This window comes from Podarcis bocagei (genome assembly GCF_964188305.1).
Source record: "Podarcis bocagei genome assembly, chromosome: 2".
NCBI classification, from domain to species: domain Eukaryota; kingdom Metazoa; phylum Chordata; class Lepidosauria; order Squamata; family Lacertidae; genus Podarcis; species Podarcis bocagei.
The window spans coordinates 17,128,277-17,154,414 of NC_138126.1; the positions used below are offsets into that span (position 1 = coordinate 17,128,277).

Below are 26,138 nucleotides of genomic sequence, written 5' to 3' on the forward strand. Positions count from 1 at the left end.
ATTTAAAAAAGCTGGTTTCATATTGCTTCTTGGCTTTTTGGCTAACATCAAGTGTAGCACCTGTTCTTATCAGTTTAATATCTGATATGTCATTTGAGGACTATACAGTGGTACCTCGGGTTAAGTAATTCATTCTGGAGGTCCGTTCTTAACCTGAAACTGTTCTTAACCTGAAGCACCACTTTAGCTAATGGGGCCTCCTGCTGCTGCTGCATCACCGGAGCACAATTTCTGTTCTCATCCTGAAGCAAAGTTCTTAACCTGAAGCACTATTTCTGGGTTAGCGGCGTCTGTAACTTGAAGCGTATGTAACCTGAAGCGTATGTAACCCGAGGTGCCACTGTACAGTCGTACCTTGGTTCTTGAACGTAATCCATTCTGGGAGTCCGTTCAACTCCCGAAACCATTCGAAAACCAAGGCGCGGCTTCCAATTGGCTGCAGGAGCTTCCGGCACTCAATCAGAAGCTACAGAAGCCACGTTGGACATTCAGCTTCCGAAAAACGTTCGCAAACCGGAACACTTACTTCCAGGTTTTTGGCATTTGGGAGCCGATTTGTTCAACAACTAAGCCATTCGGGAACCAAGGTACCACTGTACGTTAAAAGTATTTTTGGTGCTGGGAGATGGAATAGGGGTTTGCCCCATCCACAGTGGTACATCGGGTTACAGATGCTTCAGGTTACAGACTCCGCTAACCCAGACATAGTACCTCCGGTTAAGAACTTTGCTTCCGGATGAGAACAGAAATTGCGCAGTGGCGGCATGGCAGCAGCAGGAGACCCCATTAACTAAAGTGGTACCTCAGGTTAAGAACAGTTTCAGGTTAAGAACGGACCTCCGGAACGAATTAAGTTCTTAACCCAAGGTACCACTGTACCAGCACCTTGGACTTGGCCCACCTTGGATTTCAACAGCCACCACCCCTCCAAGGCCTGGGTTAAGACTTCAAAATGGCCGCCGCTCCCAAGTTGTCTCGCAAGCATCAACATGGCCGCCAGAGTTGTATAGACGTTATTTCCAAGGAGTTTCTTGACAGCCTCTTTCAGTAAAGAAATCCAAGATGGTGACGAGCTTCCTGGAAGCAATAGGGAAGGGGCTGCCGGGCTTTGTCTTTTTTTTAACAGCGTTTTAACAGCCCGGTTGCTGTTCTTCCAGGTCCTTCATATGGTGGATCTCTTGAAGCGAGGCATTGGGGTCCACCACAGTGGCATTCTGCCCATCCTAAAGGAAGTGGTGGAGATGCTGTTCAGCAAAGGCCTTGTCAAGGTGAGTCCCGTGAGCTTATACTTTGGAGAGGTGCCGCCGTGTGGCTGTTAAGAGTGCTAGACTCAGACTGGGGTTACATCCGCACTCTTATGCCGCTTTTAGCAGTCATGGCTTCCCCCCAAAGAATCCCGGGAGCTGTAGTTTGTGGAGGGTGTGGCTCTGTGAGCGAGTCTCCCAACAGCGCTCTGCACCCTTAACATTTCCCAGGATTCTTTGGGGGGAAGCCATGACGGTTTAAAGTGTGGATGTGACCTGAAGTGGACACAGGTTCCTGTTCCCGCTTGGCACCCCCATCATTCTGCCCGGACACTGAGGTCCATCTCCAAGGGCCTTCTGGTGGTTCCCTCACTGCGAGAAGTGAAGCTACAGGGAACCATGCAGAGGGCCTTCTCAGTGGTGGCGCCCGCCCTGTGGAACGCCCTCCCACCAGATGTCAAGGAAATAAGCAACTATCTGACTTTTAGAAGACACCTGAAGGCAGCTCTGTATTGGGAATTTTTTAATGTCTGATGTTTTATTGTGTTTTTAATATTCTGTTGGGAGCCGCCCAGAGTGGCTGGAGAAACCCAGCCAGATGGGTGGGGCAATAATAATAATAATAATAATAATAATGCCCACAAGGTGAGGATGAAAGGGCGGAGACCTCCTACGTGTTACCTTGAGTTCCTTGGAGGAAAAACGAGATGAAAATGTAAAAAAAAATAATAATTAAAAGAAACGGAACGGTCGGGGGCGCGGACTTATAAAAAAATTGGGGGGGCCCGGGAAAGCTCATGAATAATAAATAAGCTCCTGAATATGCAGATAAAGTGGCGCCGCCTCCTCGTGAGCGAATAGGGGAGAGCGTGCTGCGCCTATTAATCAGCTCCGAAGGAAATTGGGTGGAGCTTTTGCTTGGGAGGGAGGGCATGAGGCATGCAGCCCGACCCTGTGCATTTTGGGCTGGGGGAGGGGCGGCAATGGCGCTCTGCTGGAGGGGCGCCGGAGATTATTGGGGGGGCGGAGCCCCCCCAAACGAATTTTTGAGGGGGCTCGGGCCCCCTCAGGCCCCATGGAGTCGGCGCCTATGGGAACGGTTGGGGGTGGGGTGGATATTTCACCCCTCCCGTTGCAAGAATCTCCTGACAATGTTTTCAGAAAGGAGGGGGCGGGATCTGCTCATCCCTTCTTCTGCTCCAGCCTGACTCTGTGGGAGTCTGAGTGTTCTCTGTGTAGAGATAAGATGGCTGCTTCAGCAGCTGTAACACTCATGCAGTCCAGTGTTTAGTTTCTAGTTTATTTTTCAGTTGGCAGTAGCTGTAAAAGAATAAAGAAGTTATGCTTCAGAGCCGTTGTTCGTGTGATTCGTACTCTGCTGTGCTCTGCTGACTTTGGTGCTCACAGCTCAAAGTTGTGAGTCCGTTGCACTTAGATCTGCTCTCCCGTAGTGGAAGGTCTCTGGAAGTGCCTTCCCAGCTCACCTGGCCCAGTCGGGGCAGAAGAGGTTGAGCCCAGTCGTTGGCACTGGCTCAAAGGCGAAGCCGACAGTGGGCAGGGGACAAACATAAGGAGCAACTTGACAACATTTTTCTCCATTCTTCTTGATTCAGATCCTCTTTGCCACTGAGACTTTCGCCATGGGAGTGAACATGCCGGCAAGGACAGTGGTCTTTGATTCGATCCGCAAACACGACGGCACAAACTTCCGGGACCTGGTGCCAGGTAACAGGGAATGCGGGAGGAGGGCAGGCAACTTTCACGTGCACCTGTTTTGCAGACCGCAGTGGCAAAGTACCTCCCTGGCCTTAATGCTTGCTTTCCTTCCATATTTAATTATTTCCCTACCCCCCCCCCCGTTCCTCTGTGGGTTTTTCTACCCACGTTTTATTCTCTAGCTTCTTAAAGAATTGTAGAGTTGGAAGGGACCCCGAGGCCATCTAGTCCAGCCCCCTGCAATGCAGGGATCTCTGCTGAAGCATCCAGGACAGCTGGCCACCCAACCTCTGCTTAAAAACCTCCAGTGAAGGAGAGTTTCCAAGGGAGTCTGTTCCACTGTTGAACAAGCTCTTCTTTCTTTTTTTAAAATCATTTTTCTTGATTTTCCAATAAAAAACATCCAATTAATATCAATCCAATCATAACGCTCCAATTAAAATAAAAAACTAAAATAAAAAAAGACCAAATTATAATTTTCAATTTTTCGAGCTCCCCACGGTCTGGATCTCTGAAGCCTATCTCCACATCTCAGTCCTGCCTCTCCTCATTGTTTCCATATTTTCCACATCTCAATTTTGATGCTTTATAATTCCGTTCCCTGAGTCCACCATTCGCAATCGTGTCAAACATCATATACTTTCATCCGTCGGATACTGCTTTGTTAGTACAGCTGTACCTCGGGTTACATACGCTTCAGGTTACGTACGCTTCGGGTTACAGACTCCGCTAACCCAGAAATAGTACCTCAGGTTAAGAACTTTACCTCAGGATGAGAACAGAAATGGTGCGGCGGCAGCAGGAGGCCCCATTAGCTAAAGTGGTCTTCAGGTTAAGAACAGTTTCAGCTTAAGAACAGACCTCCGGAACGAATTAAGTTCTTAACCCGAGGTACCACTGTATATATTTTTCCAACTGTCTTTTTCTCAGCGCAGCTTCATCTGACTCCGTTCCAATCTGGGATGAGCAAGCTCTTCTTGATAGCTTTTATGGTGGGCACCCAAGCAGCGATAGCTTGGCTGTCTTGCTGCAGGAGAAAGAGGAGTGAGGCCAGATCTGTGGTGGCTGCTCATCTTCCTTTCTGGCCAAATGTTAAGACTGGGGATGTACATGCAATGTTGCTCCTCCCGTCCTGCAATAAATTACAAAGCTCCCAGCTGCAGGTCTCACCTTACAAGCGGCGAGTCTAGTATCAGCAGCAAGATACGGACAGGGTGTTGCTCATTGATTCACCTGGTAGCAAGCTGCCATTCACCCCAGGTGCTGAGGCAGGAACTGTTGTCCGCTTGGATAGATTCCTAGTTGGCAACCATTACTTACTGAAGAGCCCCTTTTGACCGCAGTGCCAACCATCTAATGGGAGGAGCTCGCCCTACTCTCGAGTAGGACCCTGGTAGAGACACATGCCCGACTGGCATGTTCTCTCCCTCCTGGTTGTTCATTCAGAAGCTTCAAAAGCTTTCTTCTGCCCGAACATCACAGCGACTGATGCCAACTGACACTGGCACACTCAGGGATCTGCAGAGTCTGCGCAATTCGTGTGACAGACCTCAGCAACTCAGCATTTTGGCTAATCTATTTACATATAAACACACACGGAGCACTGCAACATTTCTCCCTCTCTCTGTAGCATCAGACAGCAAAGAGAAAGAACAAAGGACAATAGTCCCACTTCAGGGAACACAGTAACACAAACATCCTGTCTCCGTCACTTGCTACTTCGTGGAGTCAAAACATATAGCGTCATGTGATAGACAACAATCCCATGACTGCAATCAGGGAGCAGGAATTCTAACATCTAAGTGCATGTTTCTTTCTCGCGCAGCTGAGTACATCCAGATGGCAGGCCGAGCCGGACGCCGAGGTCTTGACACCACGGGGATGGTGATCATCTTGTGCAAAAACCAAGCACCTGAGATGGCTGATCTTCACCGGATGATGTTGGTGAGTTAGGCACACAAATGCCCACAAACCGTTTCCCATCCCTGTTGCACCAGATTATTCTGCAACGGGGTGTCCTTTAAAGTGTCAGGGCTGAAATAACGTCTTGTAAGAGCTTTCCTTCTGGGTCAAGCCTAAATGTAATCCAGAGCTTGCAAGGAGGGCAGGACCACCAGAATCTCTTTGGTCTCGGCAACTGGTATTTCGAGGCTTCTGACCTTAGAAGTTGCTCTTAGCTACTTCAGCTGATCGACATGGTTAGACTAGGACCTGGAAGACCAGGTTCAAATCACGGCTTGATCACAAAGCTCACTGGGGGATTTGGGGCCAGCCACTCACTCTCAGTCAAAACTACCTTACAGGGTCGTTGTGAGGATAAAATGGGGAGGAGGAGGAGGACTATGTGCTCCTCCTTGACCTCCTTGGAGGAAAGGGTGATATATAAATGCAATAAGTAAATACAGTGGTACCTCGGGTTACATACGCTTCAGGTTACATACGCTTCAGGTTACAGACTCTGCTAACCTAGTAATAGTGCTCCAGGTTAAGAACTTTGCTTCAGGATAAGAACAGAAATCGTGCTCTGGCGGCGCGGCAGCAGCAGGAGGTCCCATTAGCTAAAGTGATGCTTCAGGTTAAGAACAGTTTCAGATTAAGAACGGACCTCCGGAACGAATTAAGTACTTAACCTGAGGTACCACTGTAGTTTATTAAGCACAATCCATTTTTAAAAGCCATTTCTATGCTTGTGTGAATTTTCTGCGAGGTGAGTAAATCTGTATTGCTTTCGCTCTGCGTAAATTCTGCCGATTTTTACCATTTGACATAATCCACAAACATACCAAGACCGATTTGAGTCTTCTCGCAATCATCCTCATTTAGCCAAAGTTTATGCACAACACAAGGGTGGCACTGTGGGTTAAACCACAGAGCCTAGGACTTGCCGATCAGAAGGTTGGTGGTTCAAATCCCCGTGACTGGGTGAGCTCCCGTTGCTCAGTCCCTGCTCCTGCCAACCTAGCAGTTCGAAAGTACATCAAAGTGCAAGTAGATAAATAGGTACCGCTCTGGTGGGAAGGTAAACGGCGTTTCCGTGCGCTGCTCTGGTTCACCAGAAGCGGCTTAGTCATGCTGGCCACATGACCCGGAAGCTGTACGCCGGCTCCCTCGGCCAGTAAAGCGAGATGAGCGGCGCAACCCCAGAGTCGGCCACAACTGGACCTAATGGTCAGGGATCCCTTTACCTTTGCCTGTGCACAACACAAGGGAAAGAAATCAGCATCAGTGTCTTGCTGTTGTGCCTTAGAAGCATCAGCCAGCCATCTCTCTCTAGCTTTGGAGATAGTAGCAGGCTTTGCTTCCATTCAGCCATAAGAGCTAGAAACTTGGCTGCTGCTTTTAAACAGATATGGGGATTCTCCAGAAGCTGAATTCACTGCTCCCAGTGCCATTTTCTGTGCACCTGCAAAACCGCAATGGAGACACAGCCAGATGGATTTCTACAGCCAGGGTAGAAATAATAAATTATTATTATTATTGATTTTATTATTACTGCTTGTTGGTATATAGGCTTCCTAGAAGGGCCTTAAGGTCATGAAGAAGAACCCTGTAGCTGGTTCAGGCAAATGCCCCGCCTAGTCCAGCAAGGCAGAGGCCCCCGATGCGAAACCTGTGAGAGCAGAGGCATTTGGGAAAAACAGCTTTGCTGCCTTCCTCTCCCAACTCTCCTCCTCTGTCCCTCCAGGGCAAACCCACCCAGTTGCAGTCCCAGTTCCGCCTCACCTACACCATGATCCTCAACCTGCTGAGAGTAGAAGCCCTTCGCGTGGAGGACATGATGAAGAGGAGCTTCTCCGAGTTCCACACCCGGAAGGACAGCAAGGTAGGTCTCTGGAGAGAGTGGGTGTCAGAAGCGAGCCGGCAGCTAGTCACACCACGCCGTGCAAGTTGGAGTTAAATCTTTATTAACAAAATTATGTTCCGCACAGGAGTGTCAAGCCTAATGAGCACAGTAACTCATCTCTAGTAGGTCTTGCTCTCATCAAACAGGTGCTGGGACTGAAGGACCCCACAGCTGCCTAAGTGGCCACCCCCACCCCAGTTTATTTCCCAGCAATCTGAGACTTTGCCTGTGCATCACCAATCTCTCCTCTGCCCTTTTCATGCCTCTACTTGTTCTGGGAGACAAGCATGGAGGGGAGACACCCGTGCCTCTTCCCCAGCCAGACTCATTGCACACACCCCTCCTCTCCAGCCTCTACTGATTCTGGACTTCTCTCTGCCGCAGACTCCTCTCAGCTCACGAAGCCTTGTTACCCCTTTAGCTTCCAACCCGCCTCTTCCCAGTCTGCGCCCTCTTCTCGGCCTGACCACGCATGGTTGTCCCACCACCACCACTCCCTGGGCACTGTGCCACCTTCTTCCCTTGAGGGTTCCCCAGCTGGGGTCTCCCACCATTCCTCTGTGGCCAACCAGTATGTGGCTCCCTGGGGAACAGAAGAAAGGACAGGTGTCGTAACCAGATCTGACTTGAGGACACTTGGAAAGTCCAGGGCATGAGTTGGGCAGCAGCCGGAACTCCTGTCATGTAAGGATCTTAAACACTGTTGTAAACAAAAATTGCCCTTTTCCCTTATGGGGGACACAAGAGCCCATATAGAGTCCTTAAGTGGGTTCCCTATTGGTAGGAGAAAATAACAGAGGCCAACCAGAGAATATTGAGAAGCAAAGCAGCTAGTAAGCCTGATCTTTATTGATCTGTTGCAACAGTGTCCTCACTCACCAGATGAAGGAGGGAGGAGTCTTCCAACTCTATGATTCTATAGGAGTGCTCTGATGGTGTTTCCTGCTTGGCAGGGGGTTGGACTCGATGGCCCTTGTGGTCTCTTCCAACTCTATGATTCTATGATTCTAGGAGGAACCCAGAACAATGGCGCGCAAGGTCTTACAAAGACTTTTGAAATTGCCACCCTGTAGATCAAGACCACCTCCAGAAACATCATACATACCTCACAGAAGGGGTGTAACCTAAGACCACCTCCCAGATACACCATACCTACATCACAGAAAAGGCGGTCTAAAATAGAAATTTGAATGTTGTTTTTCGTGTTTGCCAGGTTATCTGCTTGCCTTTCCTGATTGTCTTTCCTGATAGTCTGTCACCCATTAAAATGCTGATTACTCAATTCCTGAGACAATGGGAAGGCTCCCTGACCCCCCCCCCCTTGCAGGGAAAACATTTGGTCAGTTTAGGAATCAAAATGGTTCCAGGTCGGTCTTCCTGTGCTGATCTATGTACGTGCTTGGTTGGTACACTTATGAACACTACCATCTATTTAAGACCTCAACATTCCTATCACAACACACACAAACACACACACACCCTACAGGTCCAAGGCTGTATGGGAGGAGCAAAGGAATAAGAGGGGAATTGTAGATCAGGGCTAGGAATTTATGCCTCCCTGGATGTTGCTGGACAACTCCCATAATTCCTGGACAGCTATCCTGGCTGATGGGAGGCTTGGGAGTCCAATAACGATTGCAGGGCTGCAGGCTCCCCTTCCATGTTTGATGGAGGTCTGCATGCAAATATGTAAGAAGCCAGATAATAATAATAAATAGTAATAAATTTTATTTATACCCCGCCCTCCCTGGCCAGAGCTAGGCTCAGGGCAGCTAACACCAATAAAATCACAGTAAAAACATAATAGGGGGGAAAGGGGGGGGGGAACCAATTTAAAATACAGGTTAAAATGCAATTTAAAATGCAGCCTCATTTTAAAGTAGCTGATAAATCAAGACCATAAGGGGAGGGAAAAATAAGGGTCAGACCGAGTCGGGAACGTGGGGAAGAAACAGCTGATTGAAGAATTTTATAAGTGGATCAGGCAATTACAGTGGTGCCCCGCAAGACGAATGCCTCGCAAGACGGAAAACCCGCTAGATGAAAGGGTTTTCCGTTTTGGAGGTGCTTCGCAAAACGAATTTCCTATGGGCTTGCTTCGCAAGACGAAAATGTCTTGCGAGTTCCTGCGGGGTCCCCCCCCCTTTTTCCCAAGCCGCTAAGCCGCTTATCAGCTGATCCTAAGCCGCTAAGCCGCTTAACAGCTGATCCGCTAAGCCGCTTATCAGCTGATCCGCTAAGCCGCTAAACCGCTTATCAGCTGATCCGCTAAGCCCGCTAAGCCGCTAATGGGCTTGCTTCGCAAGACGAAAAAACCGCAAGACGAAGAGACTCGCGGAACGGATTCTTTTCGTCTTGTGAGGCACCACTGTAGTCCATTTAGCCCAGTGTTGTCTGCCTGCTGCCAGGGAATGAAGCTAGAAGCATTCTGATTGCCAAGAACGCGTCCTCCGCTAACCTGCGGGTGCTGTCTGTCCAGGCTCCCTTATGTCTTGCGTCTGGGGCTTTCCCTCTTCACATCGCTCCACCTTCCCTGACCCCCTTCCCTCCTAGGTCCACGAACACAGGATTGCCCAACTGAGCTGCCTCTTGGCCAACATGGAAGCCTCGGATCTGTCGGGACAGCTTGGCGACTTAGAGGAGTATTATCACGTGGTCCGAGAGCTACAGGAGACCCGGGAACTCGTACAGGTGCCAATTTCGGGGGGGGGGATCTGGGGAACGGTGCTGCAGAGCTCTGCCCTCTCGGAGAGTGGCCGTAGTTTTGGAGTCGACTGACCCGTGGGCTAGACAGTATCACCCAGTGCCTCTAGGTGGTGCTGTTGGTGCCCAAGGTAGAGTACTCAGGCTGCATGAGACGCTCTGGGATAGGATGGCTTGCTTCCTTCAATGAGAGGGATCAGCTGTGGGCATTCAGGCAGCCTCATGCCCTGGCTCTCCTTGGAACAGGAAGGGAAAGAAGAATGTCTTGGTGCTTCCCCACTTGGAGTTTTCGGGTCTCATCCAGGCGGAGAGACACTTGAGGATCAGGAGGTGTTGACAAGAGGGATAATCTCTTCCCCCTTTTTTCAGGGGGCACAAGCTTAAACCTGCGTACAAGGCTGTAGTGTGAGTGCTCACTGTGCCAGCCAGGCCCTTCTCAAGATACTTCATTCCGTTTCTCCTCTCCCACCTGAGTTTTCTCCCATCCACCCCAAAATGCCCACAGTCTGCCGGTATTCCATGGATACAGAGCGTTCTTAGTCTCCATTGGGCTGTTTTGGGTCGTGTGGGTGTCCCTATGAAGGTTTGTTTGCTTGTTTTTACTAAAGTCCCTTTGTTCTTCAAACAAACCCAAAGCCTGATATAATTATTTTTATTTTTATTTATTTATTTATTTATTTATACATACATACATACATACATACATACGTACGTACATACCCTGCCCATCTGGCTGGGTTTCCCCAGCCACTCTGGGTGGCTTCCATTGAATATTAAAAACAATACAGCATCAGACATTAAAAACTTTCCTAAACAGGGCCGCCTTCAGTTGTCTTTTAAAAGTAAAATAGTTGTTTATTTCCTTGACATCTGCTGGGAGGGCGTTCCACAGGGCAGGCGCCACTACCAAGAAGGCCCTCTTCCTGGTTCCCTGTAACCTTTCAGCGAGGGAACCGCCAGAAGGCCCTCAGCGCTGGACCTCAGTGTCTCCCTCTTTGGCATAAACAATGCCATGTAAGCAACGGCGCTTATACCTGGACATGGGGAAATAGAGAGAACAACCCATGGGATCTTTGCCCCCTTTGCCAAAAGGGCCCAAACTAAAGAAGAATGGCAACTTAAGCTGATGGAATACGCCCAGCTTGCAGACTTAACGTATGGCATAAGAGAACAAGAAGAACGTATGTTGAAAGAAGATGGGGAAATGTTTACTGAATATATGGGGGGAAATTGTGTACACTTGAAAATGATGGCAGAATTAAGGTAAATTCAACAATGTAAATAAGTTTTGATGGATGTAACAATGGAATACTGAATGGTTTAGTTCATGTAAAGTATGCAGGGGTTTATGGTATGCAAAATGAACCACGGAAAGATAAGGGAAGTCATTGACAATGTAAGGTTGTTTAAATGAGTGTAAAGGTAAAGGTAAAGGGACCCCTGACCATTAGGTCCAGTCACGGACAACTCTGGGGTTGCGGCGCTCATCTCGCTTTATTGGCCGAGGGAGCCGGCGTACAGCTTCCGGGTCATGTGGCCAGCATGACTAAGCCGCTTCTGGCGAACCAGAGCAGTGCACAGAAATGCCATTTACCTTCCCACTGGAGCGGTACCTATTTATCTACTTGCATTTTGACGTGCTTTCGAACTGCTAGGTTGGCAGGAGCAGGGACCGAATAACGGGAGCTCACCCCGTCACGGGCATTCGAACCGCCGACCTTCTGATTGCCTAGTCCTAGGCTCTGTGGTTTAACCCACAGTGCCACCCACGTCCCTTAAATGAGTATATTAAATTGTAAAACAGAAAATCTAATTTATATATATATAAATATATATATATATATATATATATATATATATACACACACACACACACACACACACACACACACACACAGAGAGAGAGAGAGAGAGAGAGACAGTATGTGTGTGTGTATATGTGTGTGTGTGTGTGTGTGTGTGTGTGTGTGTGTGTGTGTGTGTGTGTGTATGTATATATATATAAAATAAACTTTGCCAAAGGAGGTTCCCTCGTAGCTGTGCTAAGTTGCTGTTGAACATTCACCTCCATAACCAAGAAAACTACAGTTTGGTTCTGTTCTGAACGTTTGCCAAAGGTCTCAAGATTTAAAAGCATCTTGAGGAGAAAGGGACCATGGGTTGCCTTCCTCTGACCTGGCTTCCTTCCTGCTCCTCAAAAGTTGTGGATACAGGACTGGCTACTTTGGAAGAAACTTGGAAGCAAGAGCACGAGATCTTTCTGTTTTAGAATTCCAGTTAAGTGCGCTGTTTGCGTGTGTCCCATCCTCTAGCTGTTTCTCACTTTCAGAGGCGAGTCATGGAGTCCATGAACGGACTGAAGGCCCTTTCCGTGGGACGGGTGATTGTGGTGAAAAACCAAGAGCACCGAAATGCCCTGGGGGTGATCTTGCAGGTAAGTGGGGGAGTTTTCTCCAGCGCCATGTGCCAAAGAACCCCAAATTCAGTGCTCACAGGTGTAGATTGATTGATTTATAACATTTCTTTACCGCTCGATTGTAAAAAGCAAAGCAAAAACCCACCTCTAAGCTTTTTACAAGAAGAAAGATAAATGAGACATGCTCTTGTGTCTAGGTTGGTTGGTTTGTTTTGCTCATGGATAGATTTGGGCTTGGAAAAGTCAAGGATCTGAAGATGATATGTAGGGCATTGAGACTCATGACTGAGTCTTGTTCAGTCACTGCACCCAAAAGCCCAGACTTTTAACCCTGGCATGTAAATTGTCTCCCCAAGCATGAGGACTACATTCTTGGTTTTCCATACAGAAGCTGTTCTCTATTGCTGAAGCAACTTATTCTCTTTCTCTCAAATACACACACACACACACACACACTTATATATATATATACACACACACACATATACGTATATATAGAGAGAGACAGTTAGGAAGACTTACAGACCACTTAATCATAAAACTCTCTAAGAAGTGCAAACATAAGAAAATGGTTGATAAAATGCTACTAAAATCCCCAAAACTGTTCAGAAAAGTATATGCCAGACAAAATCAACAAAACCTTTAAATCATAGACTAAATTATATGTCTGTGTAGGCTTGCTGTAATAATAATTTTTTAAAAGCCTTCAGCAGGTATCTAAACAACACAGTGCCTACAAATGGATCAACAAATTCACTAAGGCAGGATCTAACTTTCTTTAACATAGAAGAGGAAGGAAGCAACACCGAGCTATTTAGATGGGGGGGTGTTGGAATTTGCAGTTGGGGACTCAATGTTAGCTGGTATTAGGACCAGCCCAAATGTCACAAAAGTTCTCCAAAACTCTTCCAGCGCGGTGGTAAGCAGAATTTGGAGGTGAGGCGGATAGAAAGCTGGTTTGATGCTGAAGTCAGTCTGCATTTAATCAGCATTGTAGTAGAACATGGGTAGGAAAACTAAGGCCCAGGGACGAGATCCGGCCCAATCGCCTTCTCAATCTGGCCTGTGGACGGTCCAGGAATCAGCGTGTTTTTACATGAGTAGAATGTGTCCTTTTATTTAAAATGCATCTCTGGGTCATTTGTGGGGCATAGGAATTCATTCATTCCCCCCCCCCCATATAGTCCGGCCCCCCACAAGGTCTGAGGGACAGTGGACCGGCCCCCTGCTGAAAAAGTTTGCTGACCCCTGTGGTAGAATAAAAGAAGAGGAGGCTATAGGGATGAGGAATCAGTGTTGCTGCTGGACTACAGTTCCCATCATTCCCAACTGTTGGCCATGCTGGTTGGGACTGATGGATGGTGGAGTCTAACAGCATCTGCAGCTTTCCTCCACAAATCTCCTTAGCACTCTGCAGAACCTGAGTCGCACTTAAGCGGCGTCAGATCTGATGCAGTTGCTCTCTGAGAGAGCAGAGTGTGGTGTAGTGGTTAAGAGTGGTAGTCTCGTAATCTGGGGAACCGGGTTCGATTCCCTGCTCCTCCACATGCAGCTGCTGGGTGACCTTGGGCCAGTCACGCTTCTTTGAAGTCTCTCAGCCCCACTCACCTCACAGAGTGTTTGTTGTGGGGGAGGAAGGGAAAGGAGGATGTTAGGCGCTTTGAGACTCCTTCGAGTAGTGATAAAGCGGGATATCAAATCCAAACTCTTCTTCAAACTCTTCTCTGTCTCTGGCCCACTTTTGCCAAGGGATGCACAACCTCAACTGTGGATGGTTGTTTAGGCTGGAGGCCGGACGAGGAAAAGGTAGCCTGTTTACTCCCCTTTGCAAATCACGTTCCCGGGCTCTTGACTTCAGGTTTCCTCTGACGCGGCCAACCGAGCCTTCAGCACTTTGGTGATGTGCGAGAAAAAGCTGTCAGAGGGGGACGCGGCTGCTTGCAAGGAGGCCGGTCTCCCTTCCCCTCCAGAGGTGCCTCTTCCTGAAGACCTTCTTCACACCAAGCTCTTCCTTCCAGAGGGTAAGGCGAAATAGGGGTTGATTTGGGGGGAAACGAGGTTTGTGGTTTTATATTACGGGGCTGGGTTATGAAGGCGCCCTAAAGACGTTAAAGCAAAGATTATGGGATAATGCACACAGTGACTTGCGATCTCGATCACACACAGTCTGTAGTCCGCTGGCAGTAGGAGTACAATATGGGCATGTCTTTAAGTTAACATCTTACATTAAAAACCTGACAGTACCAAATTATCAAAGGCTTTTCACCAAAGCCAGACTAAACGTCTTTTCTTCTGCAGTGTTGGATGGCAGGTTGAGAGGAGTTCCCTACCAGGACAGACTTTGCTCGTGTGCTCAAGATATCAATTCCATAAAACATATTTTGTTGCACTGTGCAAAATATGAGCAAGCCAGGGCTGAACTGATATTACCCTTCTGGTACCTTTCCCGGGAAAATCAGAGGCTCACTATGTCAGGTTCCTATTGGAAGACCGGACAAATGCTAGAACTGCAAATGCAGTGGCCAAGTTTTTATCGGTGGTTGCAAGAACCAATGACCCCTATATTCTGAACGAAATGCTTGTTTAACCTGGAGGTAGGCTGTTTGAATTGTGTATTGCTTTGTAACGATTTGTTGGGTCTCTGGACCGTAATAAAGGTTGATGATGATGATGATATTACGGGGCAGATTCTGCATCTTCTTTTTTTACTAGAACCCTGAGGTCCGCCAGCGAGACCCCGGTTCCAAAATAGTCGTTCGGGACGGGGAATCCTCTTGGGATTAAGGAATGGGCTGCCTCTGAGCACATTCTTGGCCCAGGAGTTTGTCTTCAGTACCAGAACTAAATTTGCAGCTGTTTCACACAAAGGATCGTTCCTGGTCTTCCCCTTATCCGTAGCAGATTTCTTCATCTCAGCAGCCTAACTTACAAGGAAGGGAAAACCGTTTGTTGTCGCTACTAAAAAAATAAGATAACACAGAGGGATGTGTAAATCCTTGCTGATCTACTGCAAGTTTCCCAGACTAGATCCTGATCTCCTTTTTGCTGACCTTTAAATAAGAGGGGTGGGAGCAAAGCATCATTTTTGCCTGTTGTGAACAGATCTGCTTGCGTTCCCACAAGGAACTCAAAGTGAGATGGATGAATGAATGAATTTTATTATATCGGTCACAGACCAGTTCCAGCCCACATACAATATCAAGGAAGTCATAAAACACCATAGGGATACATTTGAATTTACAATTAGGTATAACAGGGACAATACAGATATAGCAACAGTTAAAAAAATATATAAATTAAAACTTAGTCACTAACATATAACCTAAAATTATCATTTAAGGCCTTAATCATTATGATAGCACAGCTTGTTCCCTAAGTTTTATGGCAATCGCACAGAATTTGGCTACCCTTAACGTGATCTCAGGGTCCTTGTCCTCTACCAGGGATTTTAGACACTGAAGTTTGGATTCATTTGGAGATTTTTGCATAGCAGGGGTAATAAATACCGAGCGTGAGATAACATTCCAAGTTGTGTGTGCACGTTAAGCGTTCCAAATAACTCTTTTCACACTAGCAGGAGAAAAGCAGGAGGGCTTGATAGGAGGAGACAGCCTTTTTCAAATGACACTGGCAATAATTTAGTTCAAGAGAACCAGAAACTTGTTTTTTTTAAAGAAGTTGGCTGAGACATAAGCAATGCATCTAGGAATCCATAATTGTGCAAATGGTTGATTTTGGCCCTGTGTTCTGGGTTGGGACAGCCGATGGAGGCTTGCAAAATATGTGTGTATATATTTATATATTTCTCCACCCCACGTAGGCCCTTGCGGACATACTATAAAGAAACTGGGCCCATCAGACATTTTCGGTATCACAAACAAAACTCTGCGGGTCAATGCTGAGCGCATTCTGGAAGATTTCAAGAAGCGCCAGATGCCGAGGTTCAGGTGAGACAGGAGCCTGGCCAGCGGGTGAGGAGGGTGGGAGCTGGAGGTCAGCAACACCTGGATTGCCGCAGGTTCCCCATCCCTTGTGTCTAAGGTGATAATGCTCAGTGTTGGAGGGTGGGCAGAGAGCGAGTCCTCGCAGCTGTAGCAGAACTGCGTAAAGTACTTTGGGTGGGTGCGGGGGGGCAGAAATAGGAGATCTTGTTGCTCTCCAGGAAGCTTCTCGTGTCTCCTCGTCTTCCCCTGCCCACCCTCCTCCCACACTTCCAAATCTCATGATCCGGCCTCAAAAGAAGAGGCAGAGACATCCATCCCTCCACAGCCTGTGTTTTGAGTCTGGACGTCAGAAGCTTTGGCCCGGCCCTCTGCATTCTAGCCCTACAAGGACAAAGTGTTCCTTACACATAACAGTGCCTTTAAACAAAACAAAAAAATGCATTTTTGTGGTGTGTGTTTTTTAAAAGAGTACGTTTTATTCCTTTTTTGCATATGATATTATTTTATGATTTTCAATTTTTATACATTTACAATCATTTTAACATTTCAAAACTCGACTTCTATCCCCCTCTTTCTGCGGTTCCTTAAATTTATTCTTTATATTTTCTGCATACAGTGGTACGTTGGTTCTCAAACTTAATCCATTCTGGGAGTCCGTTTGACTCCCAAAACTGTTTGAAAACCAAAGCCCAGTTTCCAGTTGGCTTCAGGAGCTTCTTGCAGCCAATCGGAAGACGCGTAAGTCGCGTCGGACGTTCGGCTTCTGAAAAACATTCGCAAACCGGAACACTCAGTTCTGGGTTTGCGCATTTGGGAGCAGATTTGTTTGGGAGCCAAGCCATTCGGGAACCAAGGTGCCACTGTGTCCCAAATTAACTTAATTTACTCATTTATTCATCTGCTTTAAATACGTACTCTTATAAAAACTGCAGGTTAATTTTTTCGCATACGATAAACACAAGACAGCAAAAATACCAGCTGGCCTGTCATTTCTTGGAAAGTTTGTGCTTTTACGTATTGTATTTTTATGATGTGTAAGCTGCCCTGAGATCCTCAGCTAAAAGGGCAGTAGTGTATGCAGATTTAATTTATTGATTGATTACAGGTAATGGCAGCTATGGCAACCCTCATACTGCCGCTCACAGGACAGGGGACTTCTAAGCCCACGTTAGTGGTTCATGCTCAGGTTTTATTTTGATGTATATTGGGGGGGGGGAGCAAACTGGACGTTTGTGGGGAGGCCCTTAGACCACAAGAGCTCCAGAGACACTCGGTGGGTTTAGTGTTCGTTGCAGCAAGGAGAGATCAGGCAGAATAAGATGTACCATGCCTTCCTCTCTCTCTCCCTCTTTTGTTGGAATAACGGAGACGACAGGAGGTTGGATGCAGATGAGCTGTGGAGAAGCACACTGGCAAGCATGCTCCAAACAAGCTGCCGGCTAGCTCTGTAGAGGCTCCTTTTATTAGCAGATGTCAACAATTGGAAACCGTAGTGAAACCACCCTGAACTTTACGTATTTCCATCTAAGCACATTTCCAGCATTAGCAAATACACGTGTCAGCAGGTGTTTCCTTAAAATGTTCCCCCCAATACAGTGGTACCTCGGGTTACATATGCTTCAGGTTACATACGCTTCAGGTTACAGACTCCGCTAACCCAGAAATAGTACCTCAGGTTAAGAACTTTGCTTCAGGATGAGAACAGAAATTGTGCTCCGGCAGCACGGCGACAGCGGGAGGCCCCATTAGCTAAAGTGGAGCTTCAGGTTAAGAACAGTTTCAGGTTAAGAACGGACCTCCGGAACGAATTAAGTACTTCACCCGAGGTACCACTGTACTTTATTCCGTCTGTGTTCCCGGTCATGCTCCAGCCAAGCGATAGGTCTAACAAAAAATTGTGAGAGGACAAAAGGTCAGGGAGAAAACCCTGTGTTTTTAGGCGTAACGCTCCTTGACACACGGTTGCATGTCTGGTGCGAGGTTTGCCTTCTCAAAGCAGAGCGTTACCTCCACACTCTCTCTCCCTGCAGGAACGATCCCCCTGGGCCGTCAGCTGCTACCGCCACCCAGGAGCTTCTGCGCTTGGCCGAGGGCTCCCCCGAGGGCCTCCCCCTCTTGGATCCTGTGAACGACCTTCAGCTGAAGGACCTGGAGGTGGTGGAAGGGGTGGTGAAGGCACGTCGCCTGGAGGAAGCGCTGCTGGAGTTCCAGTGCGTGCACAGCCCCCGCTTCCACACGGAGGTCAGTCGCGGATTCGGGGCAGGAGCGGGAACCAATGGAGCAGGGCTGGGATGGCAGGAAGGCAGAGGTAAAGGCGGCCACTGACACTCCCCAGTCCCCAAGGATGCCGTGTTACATGTGGGTGGAGGGACGTACTGGGCTGTGGGGGAGGGAGGTGAAGGGATTAATTTAAATTGTTAAAGATTGGTATAGGATTTAAGAGATTTAAATAAGGAAAGCAGAAAACAGCAAGAAATATCAAGTATCGGAGACATAGCTGTCAACTTTTCCCTTTTCTTGCAAGGAATCCTATTCGGAATAAGGGAATTTCCCTTTAAATACTTTAAATAATTTCCCTTTTTCATTTTCAGTGTAAATGAAAACATGAGACTTATGGTTTTGTTACATATGATTTTATTTTGCAGTTGCCTGTTTATTTTGGAGTTGTTTGCTTTAAAGAATGTATATTATGTGAATAAAATAATACAGTGGTACCTCAGGTTACATACACTTCAGGTTACAGATTCCACTAACCCAGAAATAGTACCTCGGGTTAAGAACTTTGCTTCAGGATGAGAACAGAAATCATGCTCCGGCGGCGCGGCAACAGCAGGAGGCCCCATTAGCTAAAGTGGTGCTTCAGGTTAAGAACAGTTTCAGGTTAAGAATGGACTTCCGGAACGAATTAAGTTCTTAACCCAAGGTACCACTGTAAAGGATTTCAAAATGGGGGGGGGGGGGAGGAGAGAGAGCATCTCAACCCCAGTTCAACTTGCATCATTTTCACAATTCCCAGGAATACCTCAGTTGGTAGAACATGAGACTCTTGATCTCAGGGTTGTGGGTTCGAGCCCCACGTTGGGCAAAAGATTCTTGCATTGCAGGGAGTCAGGCTAGATGACTCTCGGGGTCTCTTCCAACTGTGATTCTTAAGCTACAGAACATGGGAGAGTGAGCGGAGCCCAGTGTGGTTTTCTTTCTTTTTTAAAAAAAGAATTGCCGCAGACAAGCGCAGTGCTGCACACATGGTTTTTGAGCTATTTTTATCTGCCCACATCCAGAGGCAGCGAAGAAACGGAGGTGGGGAGGGTGCTTGGACTTCTAAGTGCGGCAAGACTACACCTCCCAGCCCGTCTGAGTGTTGGCTATGTCAGCAGGGGGCTGATGGGAATTGGAGTCCCAGCGGCAGCAATACAAGTGCCATAAGTTCCCTTTCCCAGTATTAGATGAGGCTTGATCTCCTCTCTCTCTCTCTCTCTCTCTCTCTCTCTCTCTCTCTCTCTGTTTCCTCTTCCCTTCTAGTTTGTGCGATTCAGGGAGCGCCAGCAGGTGTTGGAGGAGCTGGAACAGCTGCGCTTCCTGCTCTCTGACCAGTCCCTCCTGCTGCTGCCCGAGTATCACCAGCGGGTCCAGGTAAGAGCTTCTCCCTCATGGAGGCTCCAAGAAGGATGCGATAATGATAATCTTTATTGTCATTGTCCCATACAGAACAACGAAATTGAAAAGAAAAAAAGTCTACATAAGACATTCAAAACCAACAAGCCTGCTATCCCAGCCATCCCAACCTGGTTAGCCCCCTAAAAACTCTGATACCCCGCTTTTAAAATACAATATACTCCTATAGAGACTCCTTAAAGGTAAAGGGACCCCTGACCATTAGGTCAATTCGTGGCCAACTCTGGGGTTGCGGCGCTCATCTCGCTTTATTGACCAAGGGAGCCGGTGTCTAGCTTCCGGGTCATGTGGCCAGCATGATCAAGCCGCTTCTGGTAAACCGGAGCAGCACATGGAAACGCCGTTTACCTTCCCACCGGAGTGGTACCTATTTATCTACTTGCACTTTGAGGTGCTTTCAAACTGTTAGTTTGGCAGGAGAAGGGGCCGAGCAACGGGAGCTCACCCCGTCGCGGGGATTCAAACCGCCGACCTTTTGATCGGCAAGTCCTAGGCTCTGTGGTTTAACCCACGGCGCCACTCCTTACACAGCGTTTAAAACCAAAATCGCATTTGGATAGAAACTGTTTCTCAGGCGGCTAGTCCTCGTCTTTATAACCCTGTACCCTCTTCCAGAAGGCAGAAGCTGAAAGAGATCATTTCCGGGGTGCGCACTATCCTGTGCTATCTCTGCAGCTTTCTTATAGCACCTGGAAGCATAGATTTGATCCAAGGACTTCCACCAGTGACTCAGAGATGCCCCCGGTTGTGTTCAAAATAGATGGGGGGGTGTCTGCCCCACCCTGTGCTGCTGTTTCCTCCTTCCCCCCTCGGTCACCTTGTGCCCTGACTGCCCCCCCCCCCAGGTCCTGCGCTCCCTGGGCTACATTAACGAAGGCGGCGCCGTGGAGCTGAAAGGCAGCGTGGCCCGCCAGATCAGCAACCACGAGCTGCTGCTCACTCAGCTGCTGCTAGACAACGCCCTGACGGACCTGCGGCCCGAGGAGATCGTGGCCTTGCTCAGCTGCACCGTCTGCCAAGTCCGCACCAGGGTGGAGCCCCAGCTGCCCTCCGTCCTGCAAAAGGTGAGCCGGGGGGAAGGGGCAGTGGGGAGGAGAAGCCGGAGCCCCATAGAGCCAGCTGTCAGTATCTCAGCTCGCAGTCAGAGGTAACTGGCCTCACACTCCAGGCAACCGAGTGAGATACTTGTTGACCTTCCCGTCTGCGTCTCCCGGCAGGCAAGGTCATAAATCGGCGATCCTCCTCAGACGTGAGAAGAACACACCCTCCTCCTTCTCCCTCCCTGCATTCCCCCAGGGAGGGGAAGAAAGACAGACAGGAGTCCTACTTACATGTCTTTATTCCTGTCATTCAGCAGTACAGAGAAAACGTGTCTGTACCCTCCAGACTCCGGCAGTAGAGTCACGACTCCACCCCTGTACTTCCAGTACAGGTCAGATGACACTCGGAGCTAACATCCGGTGCTCAGTACAGAGAATGGACTGCCCCTTTTTCCCACCAGTACAGTTCCAGACAACAACATCCTGTTTTGCTTCCCAGCCACCTGCAGCTGGTCTTTGCATTGCTGCTTTTTCCTGACACCAGCCAGGGGCGTGGACGTAAATGTGGGGGCCTGGCAGCAGCTCCCAGAGTCCGGCTCTCATGACCCACACTTCCCCCTACAGGGCATAGAGCACATCCGGTCGGTGGCCGAGGAGATCGCCCTTCTGCAGCGCAAGTGCGGCCTCCAGGAGTCAGTGGAGGACTTTGTGGAGCAGTACAAATTTGGGCTGGTGGAGGTGGTCTACGAATGGGCCCGCGGCATGGTAAGGCGTCAGCCTCTGTCCCCAACCCCCTGAGAGCACCTGGCAGGGGTTTGAGGCAAAGTTAATATTAATGCAGGGCAAGAGGAGGGAGCCTGTGGCCAGAGGAGGTGGCTGGGGTGGTTTTATTAATTGGGTTTTATTTAAATTCACGAATAGCCTTCCACGTGAGTCTCAGTGCGATTTAAAAATACAATGGTACCTTGGTGGTTGAATGCCGTTGTTGTCGAACAAATCGGCTCCCAAACACCGGCAAACCTGGAAGTGAGCGTTCCGGTTTGCAAACGTTTTTGGGAAGCTGAACATTCGACACTGCTTCCGTGGCTTCTGATTGAGGTTCAGGAAGCTCCTGCAGCCAATCGGAAGCTGCGCCTTGGTTCTTGAACGGAATCCCGGAACGGATTAAGTTGGAGGATCAAGGTTCCACTGTATACAACCAACTAAAAATGGTCTCTTAAAAACAGTTCAAAGATTTAAAACTGACTTCCAGTTAATCTCACTGTACTTTGTCTATCCATTACTTTATACCACACAGTTACACATTTCTTATATAATTTCTTTTTACCTCCCTACAAACTTATAGTTAGACAATACAGGGATCAGTCTAATTCTGCCAAGATGTTTCCTTTTATTCCATAGGTTTCTAAATATTCTTTAAAGATTCTCCAATCCTTACAGACTTTGTGTTTTGGTTGGCCAAACTAAAGAGCTTTGCCAGCATCAACAGACTACAACCAAGGCAGAGACCGTTTCACCCAGCTATAAGATTATGGCTCCCAGCATGCTTGACCATTGGTCATGCTGGCTGTGGCTGATGGGAGTTGTAGTCCAACAAACCTTCGGAGGCCTACAGGGTTCGCCTGCCCTTACAGATGCATTTATTGCTGTTGCTGTTTATTATATTTATTACCCGCCCTTCACCAGCAGGTCCTAGGGTGGGTTACGGCAACTAAAAATTCAGAGTTTTTTTTAAAAATATATAACCACAAGGACTGGGTGAACCCTGAATGCCGACATGGTGCCTGGGCCCTGGGAGGAGGGATGTTGCAAATGCACTGGGAAGAACCTGCTGCTTCAGAAGACATAAGGTACAAATTCAGCCCTTGTTCCGTCTGCTTCCCAGCCAACCACTTGAACCTGGAGGCGGGAAGGAGCATCCCTCCCGTAGCTCAGTGTTTTGCATGCAGAACGTCCCCGGTACAATCCGCCATCTCTAGGTCAGGGCTGGAAGAAACCCCCTGTAATCCCAGGGAGCCACTGCTGATAGTCATAAGCTAGATCCGGGGTCTGCAAACTATGGCCCCCGGGCCACCTGGGTCCTAAACCCAGCCTGCGCCACGAAGCTGGAACCTGCCGCAAAGCCGAGACGCCCGGTGATGGCGACGAGAGGGAGAGGCCAAGCAGCAGTGGCTCTGGCACCCAAACTCCACACCTGGTTTACCTCAGCAGCATTTGATTGGCAGAGACGTCCCCACGCCGCGCTGAGGTAAACCAGGCACACATTTGATTGGTAGAGCTGCCGCCACTCAGCCTCTTCCTCCCATCTCTGCTGCCGCCCTGGCGCTCCTGTGGGCCAGAGAGCGGAGCAGACGAGTTTGTTCTGCCTACACACGAGAAGCGGTGGTGGCAGCCCCTGGGAAAGTAAGCGCAGCAGCTGGGGGGTGGGGAGGAGGACTACTTCCCCCCCCCACCTCTTCTTCCAGCTCCCCCCACCCCCCGCACCACTTCTCCGGCCCGCCATGAGGTCTGAGGGACAGTGGACTGGCCTGCTGCTAAAAATTTTTGCCGACCCCTGAGTTATATGGTCTGACTCAGGGACGGAGGAAGCTGCCTTAGACTTAACTCCCCATGATGGGCTCCATGGCCTTCAAAGAATGATAGAGTGGAGAATGATAGAATGTGGAGGAATGTTGTGGACCACCACCTCTGCACTTCCCAGAGCAGAGGGAGACAGTATAGATTTAGAACAGCGGTTGCAGAAGGTCGCAGTCCAGAGGCTGCAGAGGGGAGAAGCTGGGGAATATTGGGAGAGGAGCAGGAGGAAGCAGCAGCAGCACCAGGGGAGAGATAGCTGACAGACTCCGTGTCTTTGGAAAGCAGGCCTCTCCCAGGTCCCAGTGAGCGTTGAGAGTAGGGGAACAGAAAGCCCAGAGGCAGAAAGCACAGATCAGCCTGCGCAGGGATGACGTAGGATAAGAGAGACGGAGGGGGTGGGACTTTACTCGGAGCAACGCCATTATTGCAATGGAGAGCCACTTTTCCAAGCCTCTCTCTGTGAATATTGAATAAAGGACTTGGTAAGAACTCCTCCCGTTATCTACTTCTTGGCTGCCCACCGTGGGAGGGACCAGATTCCCTGAAGCCTTGACAATAGCCCATGGGTAGGCAAACTAAGGCCCGGGGGCCAGATCCGGCCCAATCGCCTTCTAAATCTGGCCCGCAGGTGGTCCAGGAATCAGTGTGTTTTTACATGACAGAATGTGTCGTTTTATTTAAAATGCATCTCTGGGTTATTTGTGGGGCATAGGAATTCGTTCATATTTTTTTTCCAAAATCTAGTCCGGCCCCCCACAAGCTCTGAGGGGCAGTGGACCGGCCCCCTGCTGGAAAAGTTTGCTGACCCCTGCAGTAGCCTAACCCCCTGCAAGGCAAGAGCCGCAACTTCCTTCCTTTGCTTCCTCACCAGCCGTTTGCTGAGATCGCCCGCCTGACAGATGTCCAGGAAGGGATCATCGTCCGCTGCATCCAGCGCCTGGACGAGACCTGCCGAGAGATGCGCAACGCGGCCCGCGTCACCGGGGAGCCGACGCTCCACGCCAAGATGGAGGCCGCCTCCAACATGATCAAGAGGGACATCGTCTTTGCTGCCAGCCTCTACACCCAGTGAGGGAGGGGGGAGCAGCTTTGGCTCTTCCCACCCCCTCAAAATGCACCTCTCTCTGTTCTGACGTCTGAAAAGTTGTAATGCGCCTTGCAGGTATACGCAATAAAATACAATTTTTTGCTTACTTAAGGGGAGTGGGTAATTTCCTTCTGACACATGGAAAGGGTGAGGCAGTGTTGGGTTAGGGTCTGTTGGCGACAGAGGCCCATCCAGAGGACAGGTGACTCTCAACTTGCACAGAGGCTGCATTCTGGGGATCGCTCCCAACAGAATATTTAAAACATGATCAAACATTAAATACTTCCCTAAACAGGGCTGCCTTCAGATGTCTTCTAAGTCAGTAGTAGTTTATTTCCTTGACATCCACAGGGTGGGCGCCACCACCGAGAAGGCCCTCTGCCTGGTTCCCTGCAACCTATCTTCTTGCAGTGAGGGAACTGCTAGAAGGCCCTCGGAGCTGGACCTCAGTGTCCAGGCAGAACGATGGATGTGGAGACGCTCCTTCAGGTATACTGGGCCGAGGCCATTTAGGGCAGGCATAGGCAAACTCAGCCCTCCAGATGTTTTGGGACTACAACTCCCATCATCCCTAGCTAACAGGACCAGTGGTCAGGGATGATGGGAATTGTAGTCCCAAAACATCTGGCGGGCCGAGTATCCCTATGCCTGATTTAGGGATTTAAAAGTCAGCCTAAAGCCAAAATCACGTATAGTCAAAACACATTGGGTTCAAGGGTGGGTGGGATTGCCAAATTCTTTTTTTCCAAACGCCCACCCCCTTCTATCTTTTTCGTTTGAAAAATTTGCCAAAGCTGAATGCACACAAGTTAAATGCGTGGAAGTTGCGAGTTTCCTGCTCTTCCTCTTCCTGGGCTTCCATGGCTATCAGGTCCCAGGTGGATTATAAAAAGGCCACAGCTCTGTTTCTTCCCAACACCAACCAAAATACAGAAGTTCCTCATTTAGGGAAAATCCAATGAATAATTTTAGAGAGAGAGAGAATACAGCTTCAGGATGTGGGGCTTGGCAGCAACCTGGCTTGGCAGCAGCACTTTATTTATTTTTTTAAAGGATCTCTACCTTGCAAGGTCTGTTGCAAGCTCCCATCAGACGTCAAGGAAATAGACAACTATCTGATTTTTAGAAGACATCTGAAGGCAGCCCTGTTTAGGGAAGTTTTCAATGTTTGATGTTTTAGCGTGTTTTTAATATTCTGTTGGGAGCCGCCCAGAGTGGCTGGGGAATAAATAATAATTTTTATTATATTATTATAATGAGCTGGACGGCACTCAAAAAAGGTGAATGCGATTTGAGGCTGCATTAACAGAAGCAAGTGTTTCACTCTATCCTGCACTACTCAGACCTTGTCCAGAGCCTCATTGGGTCCACTTAAAAAAGAAGGATGTGGACAAGTTGGGTTCATGGGAGGGCAATGAAGACAATCTTATGGATGGGAAGCCCTGTGAGAAAAGGTTGAAGGCATGTTTAACCTGGAGAAGGCTGAGGGGGAAGAAGCAATACTGCTTTTTAAATATCTGAAGACTGTTGTGTGGAACCAGGCAAAGGCTTATTCTTTTATGTGAGCTGCCACGGATCAAACTTACTTACAGTGGTACCTCGGGTTAAGAACTTAATTCGTTCTGGAGGTCCGTTCTTAACCTGAAACTGTTCTTAACCTGTGGTACCACTTGAGCTAATGGGGCCTCCCACTCTGTTCTCATCCTGAGGTAAAGTTCTTAACCCGAGGTACTATTTCTGGGTTAGCGGAGTCTGTAACCTGAAGCGTCTGTAACCCAAGGTACCACTGTATTGACAAACCACCTCCCTCTATCCCCGCTGTCCTTTAAGAATCCCTTACCGATAAACCAGAGAGAGACGCAATCCCTTCAACTAAGCACTGCTAGGAGACG

At 48.6% G+C, this 26,138-nt stretch overlaps 1 protein-coding gene across 1 annotated transcript in view; it reads left to right on the forward strand.

Annotated features, from left to right (window-relative positions):
* SKIC2 (SKI2 subunit of superkiller complex) overlaps window positions 1-24,350 on the forward strand; it is a 45,494-nt gene extending 21,144 nt beyond the window's left edge. Inside the window, exons 17-29 of the mRNA XM_081181766.1 lie at window positions 1,158-1,268; window positions 2,858-2,969; window positions 4,786-4,904; window positions 6,646-6,783; window positions 9,358-9,495; window positions 11,837-11,941; window positions 13,782-13,944; window positions 15,744-15,870; window positions 17,898-18,108; window positions 19,390-19,500; window positions 20,388-20,606; window positions 21,207-21,347; window positions 24,031-24,350. Of these exons, the coding sequence (XP_081037892.1) occupies window positions 1,158-1,268; window positions 2,858-2,969; window positions 4,786-4,904; window positions 6,646-6,783; window positions 9,358-9,495; window positions 11,837-11,941; window positions 13,782-13,944; window positions 15,744-15,870; window positions 17,898-18,108; window positions 19,390-19,500; window positions 20,388-20,606; window positions 21,207-21,347; window positions 24,031-24,231 (1,896 nt within the window). The 3' untranslated portion in view covers window positions 24,232-24,350. The remainder of the gene's footprint in view (window positions 1-1,157; window positions 1,269-2,857; window positions 2,970-4,785; window positions 4,905-6,645; window positions 6,784-9,357; window positions 9,496-11,836; window positions 11,942-13,781; window positions 13,945-15,743; window positions 15,871-17,897; window positions 18,109-19,389; window positions 19,501-20,387; window positions 20,607-21,206; window positions 21,348-24,030) is intronic.
* Window positions 24,351-26,138: the final 1,788 nt, after the last annotated feature.